The 18,820-nt window shown below is 44.5% G+C and overlaps 1 protein-coding gene across 2 annotated transcripts in view; it reads right to left on the reverse strand.

Annotated features, from left to right (window-relative positions):
- The window catches only part of HPS4 (HPS4 biogenesis of lysosomal organelles complex 3 subunit 2), a 63,863-nt gene that overhangs the window by 41,687 nt on the left and 3,356 nt on the right, over positions 1-18,820 (reverse strand). For both annotated transcript variants that reach the window (XM_075320064.1, XM_075320065.1), the window contains exons 3-8: positions 15,223-15,313; positions 8,477-8,620; positions 7,121-7,228; positions 5,029-5,142; positions 3,854-3,948; positions 1,660-1,726 (exon numbers count right to left, since the gene is read on the reverse strand). In XM_075320064.1, the coding sequence (XP_075176179.1) occupies positions 1,660-1,726; positions 3,854-3,948; positions 5,029-5,142; positions 7,121-7,228; positions 8,477-8,620; positions 15,223-15,313 (619 nt within the window). The remainder of the gene's footprint in view (positions 1-1,659; positions 1,727-3,853; positions 3,949-5,028; positions 5,143-7,120; positions 7,229-8,476; positions 8,621-15,222; positions 15,314-18,820) is intronic.

The raw sequence follows: 18,820 nt of genomic DNA on the forward strand, positions 1-18,820 counted from the left end.
TGGGAGCGCGTGAAACATCACACTGCACTCGCATGCCATTCGATCGCAGAGACAGGCCGAGGAGGAGATGGGGAGAAAGTGCTCCCCTCCTTCTCTGCAGCTGTGATCCGATCGCAAGATTGCATCACAGACGCATGACCCTCGGCTGACACTTGCAGCAGAGGGTCATTAGCATATCACTTCCGATACTCTCACATCGGCAGTTATAAGCAAGTGGAACCATACCCTAAGGCGGGCTTTGCACACTACGACATCGCAGGTGCGATGTCGGTGGGGTCAAATTGAAAATGATGTACTTCCGGCATCGCATGCGACATCGTAGTGTGTAAAGGCTCGATGATACGATTAACGAGCGCAAAAGCGTTGTAATCGTATCATCGGTGCAGCGTCGGCGAAATCCATAATTACGCTGACGCAACGGTCCGATGTTGTTCCTCGCTCCTGCGGCAGCACACACCGCTGTGTGTGAAGTCGCAGGAGCGAGGAACATCTCCTACCGGCGTCACCGCGGCTTCCGTAGGATATGCGGAAGGAAGGAGGTGGGTGGGATGTAAACATCCCGCTCATCTCCGCCCCTCCGCTCCTATTGGCCGCCTGCCGTGTGACGTCGCAGTGACGCCGCACGACCCGCCCCCTTAATAAGGAGGCGGGTCGCCTTCCAGAGCGACGGTCGCAGGACAGGTGAGTCCATGTGAAGCTGCCATAGCGATAATGTTCGCTTTGGCAGCTATCACAAGGATATCGCAGTTGCGACGGGGGCGGGGACTATCGCGCTCGGCATCGCAGCATCGGCTTGCGATGTCGTAGTTTGCAAAGTGCCCCTAAGGCACATACTAAGTGCTGAAGGTCTCGTTCTGCACTCCAACACATATACACCTGCACTAACGCAATTGTGCAAGAAATTTCAGATCAAATATTCTCAAAACAATATAACTATGTCACAAAAAATTTTGGCATACTGCTCAGTGTAGGGATGAAACAAAACTGGAACTTTTCAGGACAATGCATCAAGATTTGGAGGATCAAGATCGAAGCTTAAGCTGAAAAGAACACCCTGCCTACAGAGAAGTATGGTGGTGGCTTGGTAATGATCTTGGGCTGATTTGCTTCCTCTGGCATGGACACTGCTGTGTGTGGAGGGCAAGATGGATTAATTCAAGTGTCAAAAAATCCTACAACAGAACAATGATCCCAAACATAAACATATGTTAAAGTCTACCAAGGACTGGTTTCAGAAAAACTCTTGTAAGAGTTTGGAATAGCTAGCACAGTCAGCTGACCTAATTGATATCCATAGAATATCATTTGTTGGATATGAAGAAGGCAGTTGCCACATGCAAACCCAAGAATATAAGAGAACTGGACGCTATTGCCAATGAGGAAAGACTAACAATCCTCAACAATGCTGCCAGAAGCTGGTGTATGGCTATGCTTCACATTCACAGCAGATCATAGCAGCTAAAGGTGCTCCAATAAGTGCTACAGACGCCTGTCATGAAGGGGTTGAATATTTGTGAGACTGCAGAAGATCATCCTCAGTGTAAGTCACAGGAGCTGGTGTCCTGCTGGGCACATATGGCAACAGCAGGTAGAAATTCCACAACCATAACAAGATTGAAGCGAAGAATTTATATTCAGAGGTTTATTTGCCATACTCACTTTTTGCAAAAGGCTCTGAAAGAGAACCCTGGACGTCAGCGAAGGAGGCAGCTGTGAACTCACTATTCTACGATGCAGGAGACAAACGTCTTACAGTAAGGGTACAGTGATGGGACTTCATTACATTATTGCAATTATAACATCGAGTAGATGAAGAGGGAAGAGATATCGAAGTCATTGAAAGCCTTCCTAAAACATAGTCCTAGCAGGGATCACCCCTCATCATACACAAATGAAAATGGCAATGCTCATGTAAGCATTGTGAATGGTGCAAAATAAAAGGTTACATACAAGATAATGAGTAATCTTTTATGCAGAGGATAGGGGTTACCTTACTGATCGCTGAGGGTCTGACTGCAGGAATGCTTCATATGGGGCTCTGAAACCTCATAAGCAGGTTCAGCAGAGCGCCATCTTAAATGGAGCTATGTCTATGGGACTGCTGAAGAAAGCAGAGTACTGCGCTGGGTTATATCCAGCAATGCTTTAAAAGGCAACTTGTCCCTTGAGTCATATTGCCCAAACCGCAGGCAGAATGAATCAGAGCCAGCTACACATTTGCAGCAAGGTACATTATTCTCGGAAATGCTCCAGCACTTCAGAATAAAGTATTGTTTAAAGCTTCGGCCAAGATCCATAGGCAGAGATGAGACTAGTCATGCCCCATACTTGGGACGCATATCCCGGTGTTGCTAGAGGTGACTGACAGGTCTCCAGTTATGTACACATATGGGAGAGATCTGTCAACTAGATCAGTGTGGGAAGGAGCCAGCCAGGGGTGGCGCTGGACTAGTCTCATATTTACCTATGGTCCCCAGACAGCTCTTCAAACTAGATCTTCTCTAAAACACCACAATATTTCAGAGAAAGATATCTTTCAGCCAGGATCTGATTCATGCTGTCTGCGTTTTAGGCAGCCTGAATCAAGTAACAGGATCCCTTTAAGTACTACTAAGCATAGAGAGTATAGATATAAGGCTGCTTTCACACTACGTTTTTTTAACATGCGTCCTGAACGTTTTTTTAACGCAAAAACGGATCCAGTGCAAATGCGTTTTAATTTCAATGCATTTGCAATGGACTCACGTCAACATCCGCTCACCTGCGTTTGCGTACGTTATAGTGAGGATCCAGCGAGTTGCAGTTTTTTTAACATTTTTCAAAAACGCTACTTGTAGCGTTTTTGAGCTGGTCCAAATACTGCAAATTGCTGGATCCTGACTATACTGCATGCAAACGCATGTGAACGCTGGCATGCTGATAGGATCCTGCTTGCTCTACTGAGCATAAACAGAAACCAGCCTCAGGTGATCAGTCCCTCTCTCCCCCTCCCTCTCTGTCTCTCATCTCCTCTCTCTCTGTCTCTTCCCCCCCTCTCTCTCTCCCCATGCCTCCCTCCCCCTCCCTCTCCCCCGCCTGAGAGCTGCGGACACTCATAACCAAGGTAAATATCGGGTAACCAAGCATAGCGCTTCTCTTAGTTACCCGATGTTTACGTTGGTTACGTGTGCAGGGAGCAGGCAGTCCGGCTCCTAGCAGCTGCGGATGCTCGTAACCAAGGTAAACATCGGGTATCCAAGCAAGTTACCCGATGTTTACCTTTTTTACGAGCCTCCGCAGCTGTCAGATGCCGGCTCCCAGTCTATCACGTTCAGTTCCACTGACTCCCGATCACATGACTCCAATGCCCGCCCATAAACTTAAAGTGACAGGATCCTGCAAAATAACATGCGTTTGCATGCGCTTTTATGCTGTAAAAGCAGGATTCGCTTTTACAGCAAAAAACCGTTCATGACGCATGTTAAAAAAACGTAGTGTGAAAGCAGCCTAAGGGTGCTCAGCCGAACAAGTGTATTATTAATGCAATATCAAAAGATGTTCCTTTAAAGTATGGACCTGCACCACCTACTGTCACAAGACAGTGAGTATTTGTTAAGGGGTTAAACGAAAAAACAAACAAAAAACAAGCTTTCCGAGAACTCCATAAAGAGGAGATCCCTTAATGGCAGAAGCTTGTGTGCTCACAGGATCGATAACAGATCTGGTGGGTCCCTCTTATTAATTCATACATTGGTCATTTCCTGGGTAGGACAATGTAATGAAAAAAAATATGGAAATCTAATGCAGAAGCTTATTCAACGTTAATTATAATAATAAATAATAATCTGAAAATCACATTAATTACTTGTCATACCGATTTTTATACATAATGCATCCAGCCAGTATATGGGGAAAGCGCTGACACGTCTGCAAAATGAGAGCGGCTTTCAGCAATAGGAGTGGATCAACCTGCAAAAAATAATAGGCTTTAGAGTGATTCTGTAATTCTATTCAGTTCTAGATTAATAATGCAAATATGCCACAGACAATGACATACATGCACTGTTTACTGTTACAGATTAAGTATGCCATCAATTGTAAGATGTTTTTACATAGGTTGAAAAAAAGACCTAGGTCCATCTAGGTCAACCTTCCTCCACCAATTATAGATTTTGTCATTAAGTCATTTGTAACCGACAATGTTGTGTGTAGTGAGGAAATCATCCAAACCTTTATTAAAAGCTGTTATAGTATCTGCCATTACTACCTCTTGTGGTAGGGCATTCCACAGTCTGACTGCTCTAACTGTAAAGAACCCTTTCCTATTTATCTGCTGGAATCGTCTATCTTTCACCCGCAGTGAGCGCCCCCTGGTCTTTAGTATTGTCTTAAGGAATAAGTCATGTGACAGAGTTATATGTCCTCTATGGGAAAAGCAAAGTGAAGACCTCATGCACCTTAGACTAAATTTAGCTAAACCATCTGATATCGGATGGATCAGCCAACAGTCGAATGTTTGTTGAAGCCTCTCAACCGTTTCCCCGATTCATGATTTCGGGGGAGACAAAGATCCCTAATGTTCGATTTTACTTCAGACAACTGATTTTTTTTGCTCTTCAGGAGATACCCCTCTCACAGGAGGTTTCTGGCCATGGCTCGCTTATTGAAAACCCAGGAGTGCTAAACCAAGGCATGCTCAGCCTATATATTGGGGAGAAAAGAAACAGCTGCTGGCCTAGTGAGCTATTGTGCACGTGGCTCTGGCAGTGGCTTATCTGTCTGTAGAACTGTAGGATTGGCTGAATACTTCCAAGTCAGTCGATTTGTCTTGACATCTGTTGAGAACCAGTTGGAAAGCCTCCATACACAATAAATGGATGGCTGATCTTGACAAGCTCATTGGTTTCTGACAACTTTTAGCTGTGAATGGCAATATTAAAGCCATGGCCTCTAGTTAAAATGCTAAATGATTTGATGGATATTGCACATTATACATAACATGACAGAAATCACACCATATAGGATACTGATCTCTAGGTGGGGCCATACTTTAGTTTTATCCACATGGCTGAGGGAGTTGAAGATCCTGTGCAGGTCGGAGGTGTTCTGGACATGTTCTAGGTAAAGATTCCATTCCTCGCTCAGCTCCACCTGAGGACGAACCTGAGACGAAACCAGCAAATGAAAAAAGGTGTATATTCCATATATGTATTATCAAGTTGAAAATTATCCTCCTTTCTCTATACACACTCCACGACATAGAAATTTCAACACAAAGAATGTAACGTCGTGAAGATGGCATAATGTGGGGTAACCGGACTCCTCTAGTCTTGATTCAGGGTACACTAACAGTTCGGCATTACATTGATTAGGTGGTGGAATAGGTGGCACGGCCATTGCTCCAAAGTGTACCCAGAGGTGTTTTTCAACACCACATCAAAAGGCCAAATGTTGCTCCTACTACTGTGAGCAGCCCGCGTGGCTCAAGTGTCCTACCATGACCGGCAGCATCTCCGGACTTATCTTCCACCGAGCATACCTGGGCCGTCATTGGTGAGCAATTGGAAAGAGTAAGATCGGCACTCCATCCTCGAACTTCGGTGCACGAAAAAAGCAATCCAGGAAAAAAGAACCCGGCACTCAAATATATTCAATCCATTTTGATGCTTTGTTCCCCTCTTGATAGTTTTACCTTCATCCCGAGCTTTCAACAGCAGTTCAACAGATGAATAAAGCAACAAAATGGATTGAATATATTTAAGTGCCTGTTTGTTTTGCTTCTTTCCCAGCAACTGCAAAGGGAGCTGCCAGCTGCGGCTCTTGATGATTTGCATGCCCATTCAGCATGGGAGAGCATAGCCTCATTGAGAAAATGACAAGGTGTCAGTGTATGTATGTCTATACATGGAGCTCATACTCAATACTAAATATATCATGAAAATTTTGTTTCCATTTTGTAATTGTATACATATCATTAACATATCTATCCACCCTGCGATTTCCGGAACTCTACGGCTTTTCCTTCTTAGTGTTAGGCTAAGGACACTTGGCAAGTAAAACGGAATGAGTGAAATGTGATTTAAAAAATAAATAAATAAATAAAATCGCATTCCACTTGGACTAAATGTTACTCTGTTGAGCAGAGAAAACAATTACAGTGGTACCTCGCATAACGAGTAACCCTCTTAACGAGAATTTCGCTTAACAAGCAAAGCTTTCTGAAATTTGTAACCCGCTTTACAAGAAAGCTTTGCTGGACGAGCGAAATTCTCACCACATACACTTCCGGTTTCGTCCATCCACCACACTCTGACCCGCACTTGCAGTCCACACAAACACACACATGCACGGACAAACACACACACGCACGCACATACAGTATTATACTCACCTTACCTTCCGTTCCACCGCCGGCCTCATGGTTCTTGTAGTTCCCGGGTACATTGCGACGTCCTCGCGGCGAACTACAAGACCCAGGAGGCCTGCGATGGAACAGAAGGTAAGGTGAGCATATAATATAACATAATATGTTTACCTTTCATTTCATTGCCGGCCTCCTGGGTGCTGTAGTTCGCCACTGCAATCCAGTCCACGCTGTGTATCTGCATCCATAGCGACGAGGGAGGAACTTCCTGTCACCGCTAATGAAAGGCAGAGCGCTGGCCAATCAGAGGCAAGCGGCTCTGCCTTTGACGTCAGCGCTCTGGCCAGGAACTTCCTGCCTCGTCGTTATGGTAACGCGTTACACAGCCCGGCCCCGTACCAGAGAACAGCAAGTCCCAGCAGACCGGCGATGGAACGGAAGATAAGGTGAGCATATAATATGTGTGTGTGCGCATGCGTGCATGTGTGTTTGTGTGTGGTTGTGCATATTTGTGCATGTGTGGAATGATAGAATAGGGGACCAGGATGGGACATTTTAGAAGTTGTGGAACGGATCGTCAGCATTGCAATGATTTCCTATGGGAAATCTTGCTCTGCTGAACGAGTACCTTGATTAACAAGCACAGTCCCAGAACGGATTGTTCTTGTTAAGCAAGGTACCACTGTACAACTGTACAACAGCTATTCGGTAAGTAGTAAATAAGTATAATTATATCATAGATTACCATACATAAACAGACCTTATGTTAATAATTACCCGATAAGCATGCCATAATGGTCCATTATAAAACCGGAAGAGCCCTATCAGGTCCTCCAAGAAACACTTGCATGTGACATCAGACACATCTACGGAGCATCCGAGCGCCTGAAATAAAGGAGTGCAGACATGAATAAAAACAAGTTGTAAGTCCTCCGATCAATCACCTAAGGATGAAATGCCAATTTTGGAAGGTGGAATGAAAGATCTGGAGCAAATTATGGGAAACAGCTGCACAAATCATTCATCCAATCAAATAGGCTTAATTGTAACATTTTAACAAAAATTATGTAAGTGGCAATTGTACCAACCTTTTGCTTTGTAACAGTTTATACAGACGAATAAATCAGACTACTACGATCTATATTTAACCATCAGTAATCACACATGAGATTGACACTGAGAAACGCCCAACATTACGAGAAAAGCAAAGAATAATACAACCGCAGTGCCAAAAAAGTTGGGACATGGTGTAAAATGAAAAGAAAACAAGAATGTAATGATTCAAAAATCTCCAATAGCCGTATTTTATTCACAACAGAACACACATTAGATGGAGAATGTTGGAAACTGTATTTGAAACAATTAATTCATTTTAGAAACTGATATGGCTTATATAGCCATCATTAAAACGGAACCTGTCACCAGATTTGGCCCGTATAAGCTGCGGCCACCACCACTGTATACAAGAGTCCAAGCCGCTCCGTAGAAAGTAAAAAAAAAAACAAACATATTTTATTATACTCACCTCAGGTCCGATAAACATGGCTGGTCTTGGTCCAGCTCCTCCTCTCTTCCTTCCCTGCTCCATGTGGATGACGCGTCGTACGTCATCCACACAGAGGTCTCCATTGCGCTCCTATGCACTTCTCTGCTTAGGGCAGATCAAAATATTGTAGTGCGCATGTGCGGGCAGTCTTTGAAATCTCCCCGTGCCTGCACATTACAGTTCTTTGCACTGCCCACAGCAGGGTAGAATGAAATGCGCATGCACAGGAGCGCAATGGAAACCTCTGTGTGGACGATGTAAGACTCATCATCCACACGGAGCTGGGAAAGGGGACGACGATAGAAGGAAGATAGGAAACGCCGGACCAAGAGCAGTGACGCCTATCAAACCCAACCGCCCCCTAGGTGAGTATAATAAAAGGTCTTTTTTACAATATACAGCATGGCCTGGGCTCTTATATACAGTATTCTAGAATGCCATATATAATGGCTTACTGGTGGTGACCGCATCTTATAGAGGACAAATATGGGAACAGGTTTCCTTTATAGAGGAGATTAAGAGGCTGGTAAAGCTCTTCTAATATTAGGAGGAAATCCTACTGACAGTTTCCTTTCAGTAATACTCACCCACAAATATTCACCATGCACCTGAATCGCAAATTTTTGTTTTCGCAACCGGATAAGATTGGGCGGAGAGCTGGAAATCTCAGTGAGGCAGCGAACAACCCCTGCTACCTGTCCACATAGTAACTCCTGCTGGTCAATAGCGGTCTGAAAAGCACACAAGAACATCACATCAGTGCATACGTTTATGTCTTTTCAGTTTTGTGGAACTACAACTTATTGTATAACGAATAGTTGTGTAGCTTTCAAATTTGTCAGTCTCTGATATGGTTTAAGAGATCCACTAGTGTCAGTGGCTGAAAAGATTTGTGTGTGCACCAGGGCTGTGGAGTCGGAGTCAGGGAGTCGGTGTTCATTTTGGTTATGTCAGTGTAAAATGGACCGACTCCAACTCCTAAAACATATAATAAATTGGAGACAGTGGTTCAATGAAGAACGTGCTGAATATTTTTTCATAGGAATTTGGGAAAGTTAGGAAATGTCCTATAAATGGCTGTTCTATTCCTGATGTAAGGCTACATTCACACACAGCGTTATTGTTGCGTTTTTTGAGGATACCTTTTTCAGCTGCAAAAGCAGATCAGCTTTTTAAAAAAAATCGCATCACCTGAAAGGTTTTGGAGCTCATAGATAAATGCATTCAATAGCAAAAGCAGATTAGAAAAACACCACACAAACTGACTGCTCTTTCTTTGTGAGGATCCGTTTTTGAGCCGATGTGTCTGAATGTCCTATCTTGAAACCCATTGACTTTGCTGGGATGCCCAGAGTCACTGCATTTCACTGCAAAAAACGGATCCGCAAAAACGCTGAGTGTGAATGTATGTAGCCTGAGGATCTAGGCTTTGTCTTAGCTGAGAATTCTGTGCTGCACTTGAGCACCAGTGAAGCTCCTCCTCTATACAGTCATGGCCAAAAGTTTTGAGAATGACACCAAAATTATATTTTCACATGATCTGTTGCCCTCTGGTTTTTAATTGTGTTTGTCTGATGTTTACATCACATACAGAAATATAATTGCAATCATATTATAAAGTACCAAAAGGTTATATTGACAGTAAGAATGAGTCAATGCAGCAAGTCAATATTTGGAGTGATGACCCTTCTTCTTCAGGACCTCTGAAATTCTCCCTGGCATGCTCTCAATCAACTTCTGAATCAAATCCTGACTGATAGCTGTCCATTCTTGCATAAGCAATGCTTGCATTTTGCCAGAAATTGTTGGTTTTTGTTTGTCCACCCGTCTCTTGATGATTGCCCACAAGTTCTCAATGGGATTAAGATCTGGGGAGTTTCCAGGCCATGGACCCAAAATCTCTATGTTTTGTTCCATGAGCCATTTAGTGATCACCTTTGCTTTATGGCAAGGTGCTCCATCATGCTGGAAAAGGCATTGTTGGGCGCCAAACTGCTCTTGGACAGTTGCTAGAAGTTGCTCTTGGAGGACATTCTGGTACCACTCTTTATTCATGGCTGTGTTTTTAGGCAAGACTGTAAGTGAGCCGATTCCCTTGGCTGAGAAGCAACCCCACACATGAATCGTTTCAGGATGCTTAACAGTTGGCATGAGACAAGACTGGTGGTAGCGCTCACCTCTTCTCCTAATAAGCTGTTTTCCAGATGTTCCAAACAAGCGAAAAGGGGATTCATCTGAGAAAATGACTTTACCCCAGTCCTCAGCAGTCCACTCCCTGTACCTTTTGCAGAATATCAGTCGGTCCCTGATGTTTTTTCTGGAGAGAAGTGGCTTCTTTGCTGCCCTCCTTGAAACCAGGCCTTGCTCAAGCAGTCTCCGCCTCACAGTGCGTTCAGAAGCACTCACACCAGCCTGCTGCCATTGCTGAGCTAGCTCGGCACTGCTGGTAGTCCGATCCCGCAGCTGAAACAGTTTTAAGATACGGTCCTGGCGTTTGCTGGTCCTTCTTGGGCGCCCTGGAGCCTTTTTGGCAACAATGGAAGCTCTCTCCTTGAAGTTCTTGATGATGCGATAGATTGTTGACTGAGGTGCAATCTTTGTAACTGCGATACTCTTCCCTGTTAGGTCATTTTTGTGCAGAGCAATGATGGCTGCACGTGTTTCTTTAGAGATAACCATGGTTAACTGAAGAGAAACCATGATACCAAGCACCAGCCTCCTTTTAAAGTGTCCAGTGGTGTCATTCTTACTTAATCATGACTGATTGATCGCCAGCCCTATCCTCATCAACACCCATACCTGTGTTAATGGAACAATCACTAAAACAATGTTAGCTGCTCCTTTTAAGGTAGGAATGCAATGATGTTGAAATGTGTTTTGGGGGTTAAAGTTCATTTTTTTAGCCAATATTGACTTTGCAAGTAATTTTTCTGTTAAGCTGATCACTCTTTATGACATTCTGGAGTATATGCAAATTGCCATTAGAAAAACTTAAGCAGTAGACTTTGTAAAAATTAATATTTGTAGCATTCTCAAAACTTTTGGCCATGACTGTAGGCAAGGGTAAAAAGTAACCACACTCAGAAAGAAGGAATTGCTAGAGTGAACAGGATAACAAGATTAAGGTACCGTATTTTTCGCTTTCTAAGACGCACCCGATTATAAGACGCACCCCAAATTTAGACATAAAAAAATAAAAATGGGGTCCATATAATACTCCGGTGTTGTCTTACCAGAGAGGGGCAGCAGTAGTAGTGAAGCGGGGTCACAGGAGGCAGAGGTTGTGCTTGCAGGCGCGGCGGTTCAGTGGCGGCGGCGCCCGTGGTGGCAGGCGCGGCGCGGGTACGTGGTGGCAGGTGCGGCGCGGGTACGTGGTGGCGGCAGCAGGTGAGTAGTGCAGCAGGCCGCTGCGGTGAGTGTCCCAGTGTCCGCGGTCCCGGTTCAAATGATGGCACCTGGAGTGGCGGATGCGCAGATGGAGCTCTCATCCAAGAGCTCCATCTGCGCACGCGCCCGCTCCCGGCGCCATCATTTGAAACTGGGACCGCGGACACACTGGGAAACCTGCTGCACAGCCGCCCGCCCACCCGCACAGAGAGGCAGCCGCCACCGACAGGCACCCGGCTGCCACCCACACACAGGCACCTGGCTGCCGCATGCACGCACGCAGGCACGGGCACCCGACTGCAGCCAGCACAAGCACCCAACTGCCACTCGCACGCAGCCACAGGTACCTGGCTGTCACCCGCACGCAAGCACAGGTACCCGGCCGCTTGCATGCAGCCACAGGCACCCAGCCGCCCGATCGCCGCACAGACAGGACCCCCAGGTAAAGCTATATTCGGATTTTAAGACACACCCCTCATTTTCCTCTCAAATTTTTGGGAGGAAAAGTGCGTCTTATAATCCGAAAAATACGGTACTTAGCACACAAAATTAGTCCCTATCAAACTAATGCCTCCGTTTGGGTTTAATTTTCCATTTGCAGGTTCCTGTCCATCCAAAAATTGTAGTTTTTTTTAACCTAAACAAAAGGCCTTTATTTGATAGCGACCCAACAAAAATGAGGTCGCTTGGCCGCTGGCTGTTGGGCTCACATAAAATCTAGGCAATTTTGTGTGCTAAGTATCTAAATTTTTACATGTTTTTTCATAGCAGTAATGCTTGTTTATATTCTCATATTCATTGTATCACATATCTTAGCATTGCAGTGTTCAACTATCTCCTTTTTTTTTTACTCTGGACTATGCCTGACATTTGTGAAAACCTCTGATAGCTGAGCACCAGGGTCACTGGCACATGATGAGGACAGGTCTGAGTCTCCAAATGTGGACAAGACAATCATTGTCTATGTCTCAGGACGGAAATTAGATCCAGACCCCCCGACTCCCAGACCCCCCCGACTCCCAGACCCCCCGACTCCCAGACCCCCCGACTCAGCTTTGCAGGCGCACCTTAAAAACCTCTTGGGCTGCTTCACCGCTACAAATAAAGGAAGACTGTAATGACTGTACTCGATCCAGTCATATCGTCAGAGGTGCGGGGTTGAATGTTTAATGTAGATGATCCTACTTTTAAAGTATAAAAAAGCTGCTCATCTCATTACTCAAGACAGGGGTTCTAATCCCAAATTCTACACCAAAAACACCCAGTTATACTGATCTAGCCTAGTTCTAATTAGTGCCATAGCAATGAACTATAAATCCAGGCAAGTAGTGCATGCAAATGAATTATCACGCTGAATTCCACCCACATAGAAATATTGTCATGGCCATGAATGATCAGTTTTCCCAGAAGCTTACAGAATGTCACAAGGCTTCCTGTGGGAATGAAAGGCTTCATCTTTACTGTTTAGTCTTTGTTAACTTGCTAAAGAAGAAGATATTGAAATGTCACTACAGTGGAGCCATGCTGGGAGGAAAAAGCTCTTCTATCTATGGAAAAGCGGCATTATTGATACATAATAAACTCAGGTTTTACAAGCTGGAAAGCACAGGAGGCAATCACCACAAAGCCTGTGCCTTAATAGTGACTGGAAAATCTAAACAAGATGCCCCATTGAAAATAAAACAATTACAATAAAATTACACAGATCTTCTTCTTTATCAATAAAACTACACATATTTGGTGTTGCCCTATTCAGAAATGCCGGATCTATCTAAATATACAAGGGGCTGCTGATAAGTCTTTGGCTTTACCCCGAAAGAAACGATACAGGATGATCAAACTTTACATTTATTCCACATACTCTCCACTGATGTCAACACACTTCTTACATCAATATTCCAAGTTCTGTAAGCCTAGCAACAAGAAGGATTTTGGTTGTCCGTAACAGCCATGGCATCAGAAATGGTGTGAAATTTGGTACCCTTGAGGTGTTTCTTCAGGTCTTTAAACAGATGATAGTCGAAGGGCACTAGATCTGGTGAATAAGGTGGGTGGTCAACCAGCTGGAAGCCCAGCTCTGCCAGTTTTTCTGTGGTCGCTTGTACAGTGTGAGCGGAGACGTTGTCTTGCAGGAAGGAGATTCCTTTGGACAGCTTGCCGCCACGTTTAGCCTTCAGAGCTGCCTTCAATTGGTGCAAAAGTTCAATGTAATACCTTGCATTAATGGTGGAACGCTTTTGAACAGGGCTGTGGAGTCGGAGTCGTGGAGTCGGAGCTCATTTTGGTGTAGACGGAGTCGGAGTCAGTAAAAATGCACCGACTCCGACTCCTAAAATATATAATAAATTGGGGACAGTAGTGCAATGCAGAATGTGCGGAATATTTTACTAAATAATAACATTTAGTATAATGCTTATATTTAAGTGAAAAATTCATTGTAGTGCAATGTGAACATCAGACATTTAATAATTTTTATGATAAAATAATCAAGATATTTAGATAGAATATAAATTTTATTTATTGGAATACAACTTTAGAAAACAAAAAAACTAATAAATTGTAAATATGTTATATATATATATATATATATATATATATATATATATATATATATATATATATATTACACACACACACACATATATACATATATACACACACACACACACAAAAGATATATATGTAATCTGCTGTATATTACATAGTGTATTACATATTTAGAATTTATTACAGTTTTTTGTGTTCTAAAGTTGTATCCAATAAATATATTTTATGTTCTATCCAAATATCTTGATTATTGTATCATAAAAATTATTAACTGTCTGATGTTCACATACACATGTTCATGTACTACAATAAATTTTTCACCTAACTATAAGAAATATATGTCGGAGTCGGTGCAAGAGAAATTGAGGAGTCTGAGTCGAAGGTTTGGTTTACCAACTCCACAGCCCTGCTTTTGAAGGTAGTCCACTAGCAGTACACCCTCCTTATCCCAGAGGACAGATGCTATAACCTTAGTGGCTGATTTTTGCACCTTAAACTTTTTGGACGAGGGGAACCACTGTGCCTTCACTCTTTTGACTGCTCCTTGGTTTCAGGGTCATACAAATAAATCTAGGTCTCATCCATAGTGACCAGTCGTATGAATCAAGCAACATACATGGTTATCCTGGAAAAACAGTTGCTTCCTTCTGCTCAGGCAACGTTTTCCAACTGAGGACTGTTTTTTTCCAGCAAGACAATGCACCATGCCACACAGCTAGGTCAATCAATGTGTGGATGAAGGACCATCACATCAAAACCCTGTCATGGCCAGCCCAATCTCCAGACCTGAACTTCATTGAAAACCTCTGGAATGTAATCAAGAGGAAGATGGATAGTCACAAGCCATCAAAGAAGAACTGCTTACATTTTTGCGCCAGGGGTGGCATAAGGTCACCCAAAAGCAGTGTGAAAGACTGGTGGAAAGCATGCCAAGATGCATGAAAGCTGTGATTAAAAGTCATGGTTATTCCACAAAATATTGATTTCTGAACTCTTCCTGAGGTAATACATTAGTATCGTTGTTTCTAAATGATTATGAACTTGTTTCCTTTGCATTATTTGAGGTCTGAAAGCAATGTATTTTTTTTGTTATTTTGATCATTTCTCATTTTCAGAAAATAAATACAAAATTTAGGCAGAAACATGCTGTCAGTAGTTTATGGAATAAAAGAACAATTTACATTTTACTCAAAAATATACCTATAAAGAGAAAAATCAAAAAAACTGAAAATTTTGCAGTGGTCTCTTCATTTTTGCCCGAGCTTCATATATACTCACTGGGCGTGAGTGCAAGTTTTATTATTTTAAAAAGGGGAAATATACGGCTTGAGAAGGAGTTGCCCATTTTCTGATGACACATTAGCTTTAATCATATGTTATTATCTATACAGATAGATACCTGCGGTGGATAGAAGTAATTAATTCCATCCCTAGTGGGGTCACCTTCTCCCTTCACCTTTGCTCCATCATAGAGGAAAAAATAATTCATCCTGCATACACCGGTAAATAAAAATTGAAAAAAATAATTTAATTTTTCAAATAAAAATTAAACATCCTTTGACATTTTATAGGCAGAATGCTTCTAAATAATGGTCTGAGGGTAACCTCCTTACAACTACGGTAGGAGATACTTTTCTTCCTTCCTGCTACGCTTTTGTTAGTGTATAACACGTATTTAGGTCAAAATGCTGTTTTTTGCACTTAGCTAAATAAATATGTCTGGAAAAGCTCCCAGCATATCCTTTAACACTAGAACTACTGAGGTAGTCATTTTGACTACTTTGCACCATGTATTTCTATATAGGTGTCACGAGTCCAGTAGTTCTAGTGTTAAAGGTTTACCAGGTTTTTCCCCTTATGAGTTGCAGCCACCACCAATGAGCTCTTAGGCCCCTTTCACACGTCAGTGATTCTGGGACGTTTGTGCTTTTTTTTAAATGTACCAGAATCACTGACATACGCAGACCCATTATAATGAATGATTCTGCTCACACGTCAGTGATTTTTCACTGCACGTGTCTCTGTGCGGCGTACCCGCGTGTGCGTGATTGCTGCATGGAGACATGTCCATTTTTTTCTGGCATCACTGATGTTCCACGGACCACGCAGTGGTGTGGTCCGTGAAACACGTGGCAGAAAAAAACGTACTTTTAAAATAAAAATCATTTTTACTCACCCGGCGTCCAGCGATGTCCTCTGCAGCCCGTGCAGCCTGCTGCTTCTGAGCCGGCTCATTATTGTCGCGCATATTCATTATGCGCGACACAGCCGACCCGGAAGCAGCTGCTGCGGGGGTCACCGAAGGCCGGATGCTGCACCGCGGGAGTGATCAGCACCATGGACAGCAAGAGCGGTCACAGGTGAGTTGTTTTCTAAGTGCAATCACGGGCCACGGAGAACGGAGCCCGGATTGCACTTAGACAACCCACGTGTGCTGTGAATCACGGCACACGCAGGGATATGTGCGTGTTTTACACGCCAGTGAAAAACGTCACTGTTTTTCACTGACGTGTGAAACGGGCCTTATATACAGCATGACAGAATACTGTGTATAAGAGCCCAGGCCGCTCTATAGAACGTAAAAAACACTTTTATAATACTCACTTGGGGGGGCGGTCTGGTCCGATGGGTATCACTGCTCTCTGATCCAGCGCCTCCTTTCTGCGGCGACCTCCGTCCTCCATCTTCTGAGGCCCATGTGCATGACACATCCTACGTTATCCACACTGGCCGGCATTGAGGTCCTGCGCAGGCGCACTTTGATCTGCACCGCCCAGGGAAGATCAAAGTATTGTAGTCTTTGACTTTTCCATGCACCTGCACACTATAGTACTTTGATCTGCCCTCAGCAGAGCAGATCAAAGTGCACCTGGCAAGGAAAGCAATGGAGGCCTGGACTGCATAGAAGGAGGACGGAGATCGCAGCAGAGCGGAGGTGCCGGACTGGAGAGCAACAACACCCATCGGACTGGACCGCCCTACTAGGCGAGTATAATAAAGGCGTTTTCTATGTTATACAGAGTGGTCTGGATTCTTATATTCCAGAATGCTGTATATAAAAGTTCAGTATATAAAAGTTCAGTGGTGGTGGCCACAGTTTATATTCGCCAAATCTAGTGTAAGGTTCTCTTTAACTTACACTTTTTTTTTAAGTAAAAATGTAACCCATTTTTTGACCCATCCCCCCCAGTTGTTCTTACCTCCCCAGGTCTACATGATTGCCAGCTGTTTGAGCGCCTACCTTTCTTTTCTTATTTTGCTACTACCTGTGACATCACTGGTGCCACTTCTGATTAATAGGCCACCGCAAGGTCATTAGGTTGCTGCCCAATGCAAACATGACTTGGTAGAGGTTAGTGATCAGAGGGGGCACCGGGGGTGTTACAGGTAGTAAGAGGTTCACTGGGCTCTGGTCCAGCAGCCATGGACTATTCCAGTGGTCACTGGACCAAGCCCCTGAAAACAAATAGATATATGTATAGGACCCCATTCCTGCAACCATGTCTGCAGCCCATGGCTGTTCGAGCAAAGCTCATACTACCTGCAATATCCCTAGCTCCCCTTTTCATAAGGCTGGGCCACACTGGGATTACTGCGATCCCCTCGCATGACACTCGGCTCACGCTGGCAGTACAGCAGGTCCGAGTGTCATGCGAGTGTCCCTGCGCCTGAGGTCCGATCGTGCGAGCAGACCACAGCTGCGGGGGGCAGGCCGGCTCTGAGGAGAGGAGGGCCTGTGCTGCGGAGGGGCGGGCCGGAGATTTATCTCCCTCTCTCCTCCATAGCCGGCTATTGGCATTCTCGCCCTGCACTCGCAGTACACCGGTGTACCGCGAGTGCAGTGCAATGTTTCTCTCGCCCCATAGACTTGAATGGGTGCGAGAGAAAACAGGATCGCATTACAGTTGCAGCATGCTGCGATTGTTTTCTCAGTCCGATTACGGCTGAGAAAATAATTGCTCATGTGTGCTGACACACAGGCTAATATTGGTCCAAGTGGAATGCGATCTTTTATTGCCCGTGCTGTGTGTCTTAGGCGGGCTTTGCACACTACGACATCGCAGGTGCGATGTCGGTGGGGTCAAATCGAAAGTGACGCACATCCAGCGTCGCAGTCGATATCGTAGTGTGTAAATCCTTTTTGATACGATTAACGAGTGCAAAAGCGTCGTTATCGTATCATCGGTGTAGGGTCCGGCATTTCCATAATTTGGCAGCAGCGACGGTCCGATGTTGTTCCTCGTTCCTGCGGCAGCACACATCGCTGTGTGAGAAGTCGCAGGAGCAAGGAACATCTCCTACCTGCTTCACCGCGGCTCCTGTTGGCTATGCGGAAGGAAGGAGGTGGGCGGGATGTTTACGTCCCACTCATCTCTGCCCCTCCGCTTCTATTGGCTGGCTGCCGTGTGACGTCGCTATGACGCCGCACGACCCGTCCCCTTAATAAGGAGGTGGTTCGCCAGCCAGAGCAACGTCGCAGGGCAGGTAAGTGCGTGTGAAGCTGCCGTAGCGATAATGTTCGCTACGGCAGCAATCACAAGATATCGCTGCTGCAACGGGGGCAGGGATATCGCGCTCGGCATCGCTGCATCGGCTTGCGATGTCGCAGCGTGCAAAGTACCCCTTAGGCCTTAGAAGGCCGCTGTGGCATCATGCATACATCGTGCTACAACTAATGAAGTTACCATTGGCTTACTAATCAGAAGAGGCACCAAAGTTGTAGGAGGTTAGCTGCTATAGATTTTTTTTGCCCCTAAACTGATCTTCAGATGATTACTGTGAAGTCAATGCTTTGGAAAAGTCATCAATATCAGATTGGTAGGGGCTGACCACAGGCACCCCAACAATCAGCTGTTACCCGCAGCTAGATGCAGAACAGCCCAGCTCCGCACACTGATTAGTGGGCACCCATGGGTACTGCACCTCAGCGCCTCCTCAAAGTACATTTGAAAGTCGTAGAATGTTTGTACTATTTATATGGGTTTTACAGTTTTCTA

This window comes from Anomaloglossus baeobatrachus, chromosome 1 (assembly GCF_048569485.1).
Source record: "Anomaloglossus baeobatrachus isolate aAnoBae1 chromosome 1, aAnoBae1.hap1, whole genome shotgun sequence".
In the NCBI taxonomy this organism is placed as follows: Eukaryota; Metazoa; Chordata; class Amphibia; order Anura; family Aromobatidae; genus Anomaloglossus; species Anomaloglossus baeobatrachus.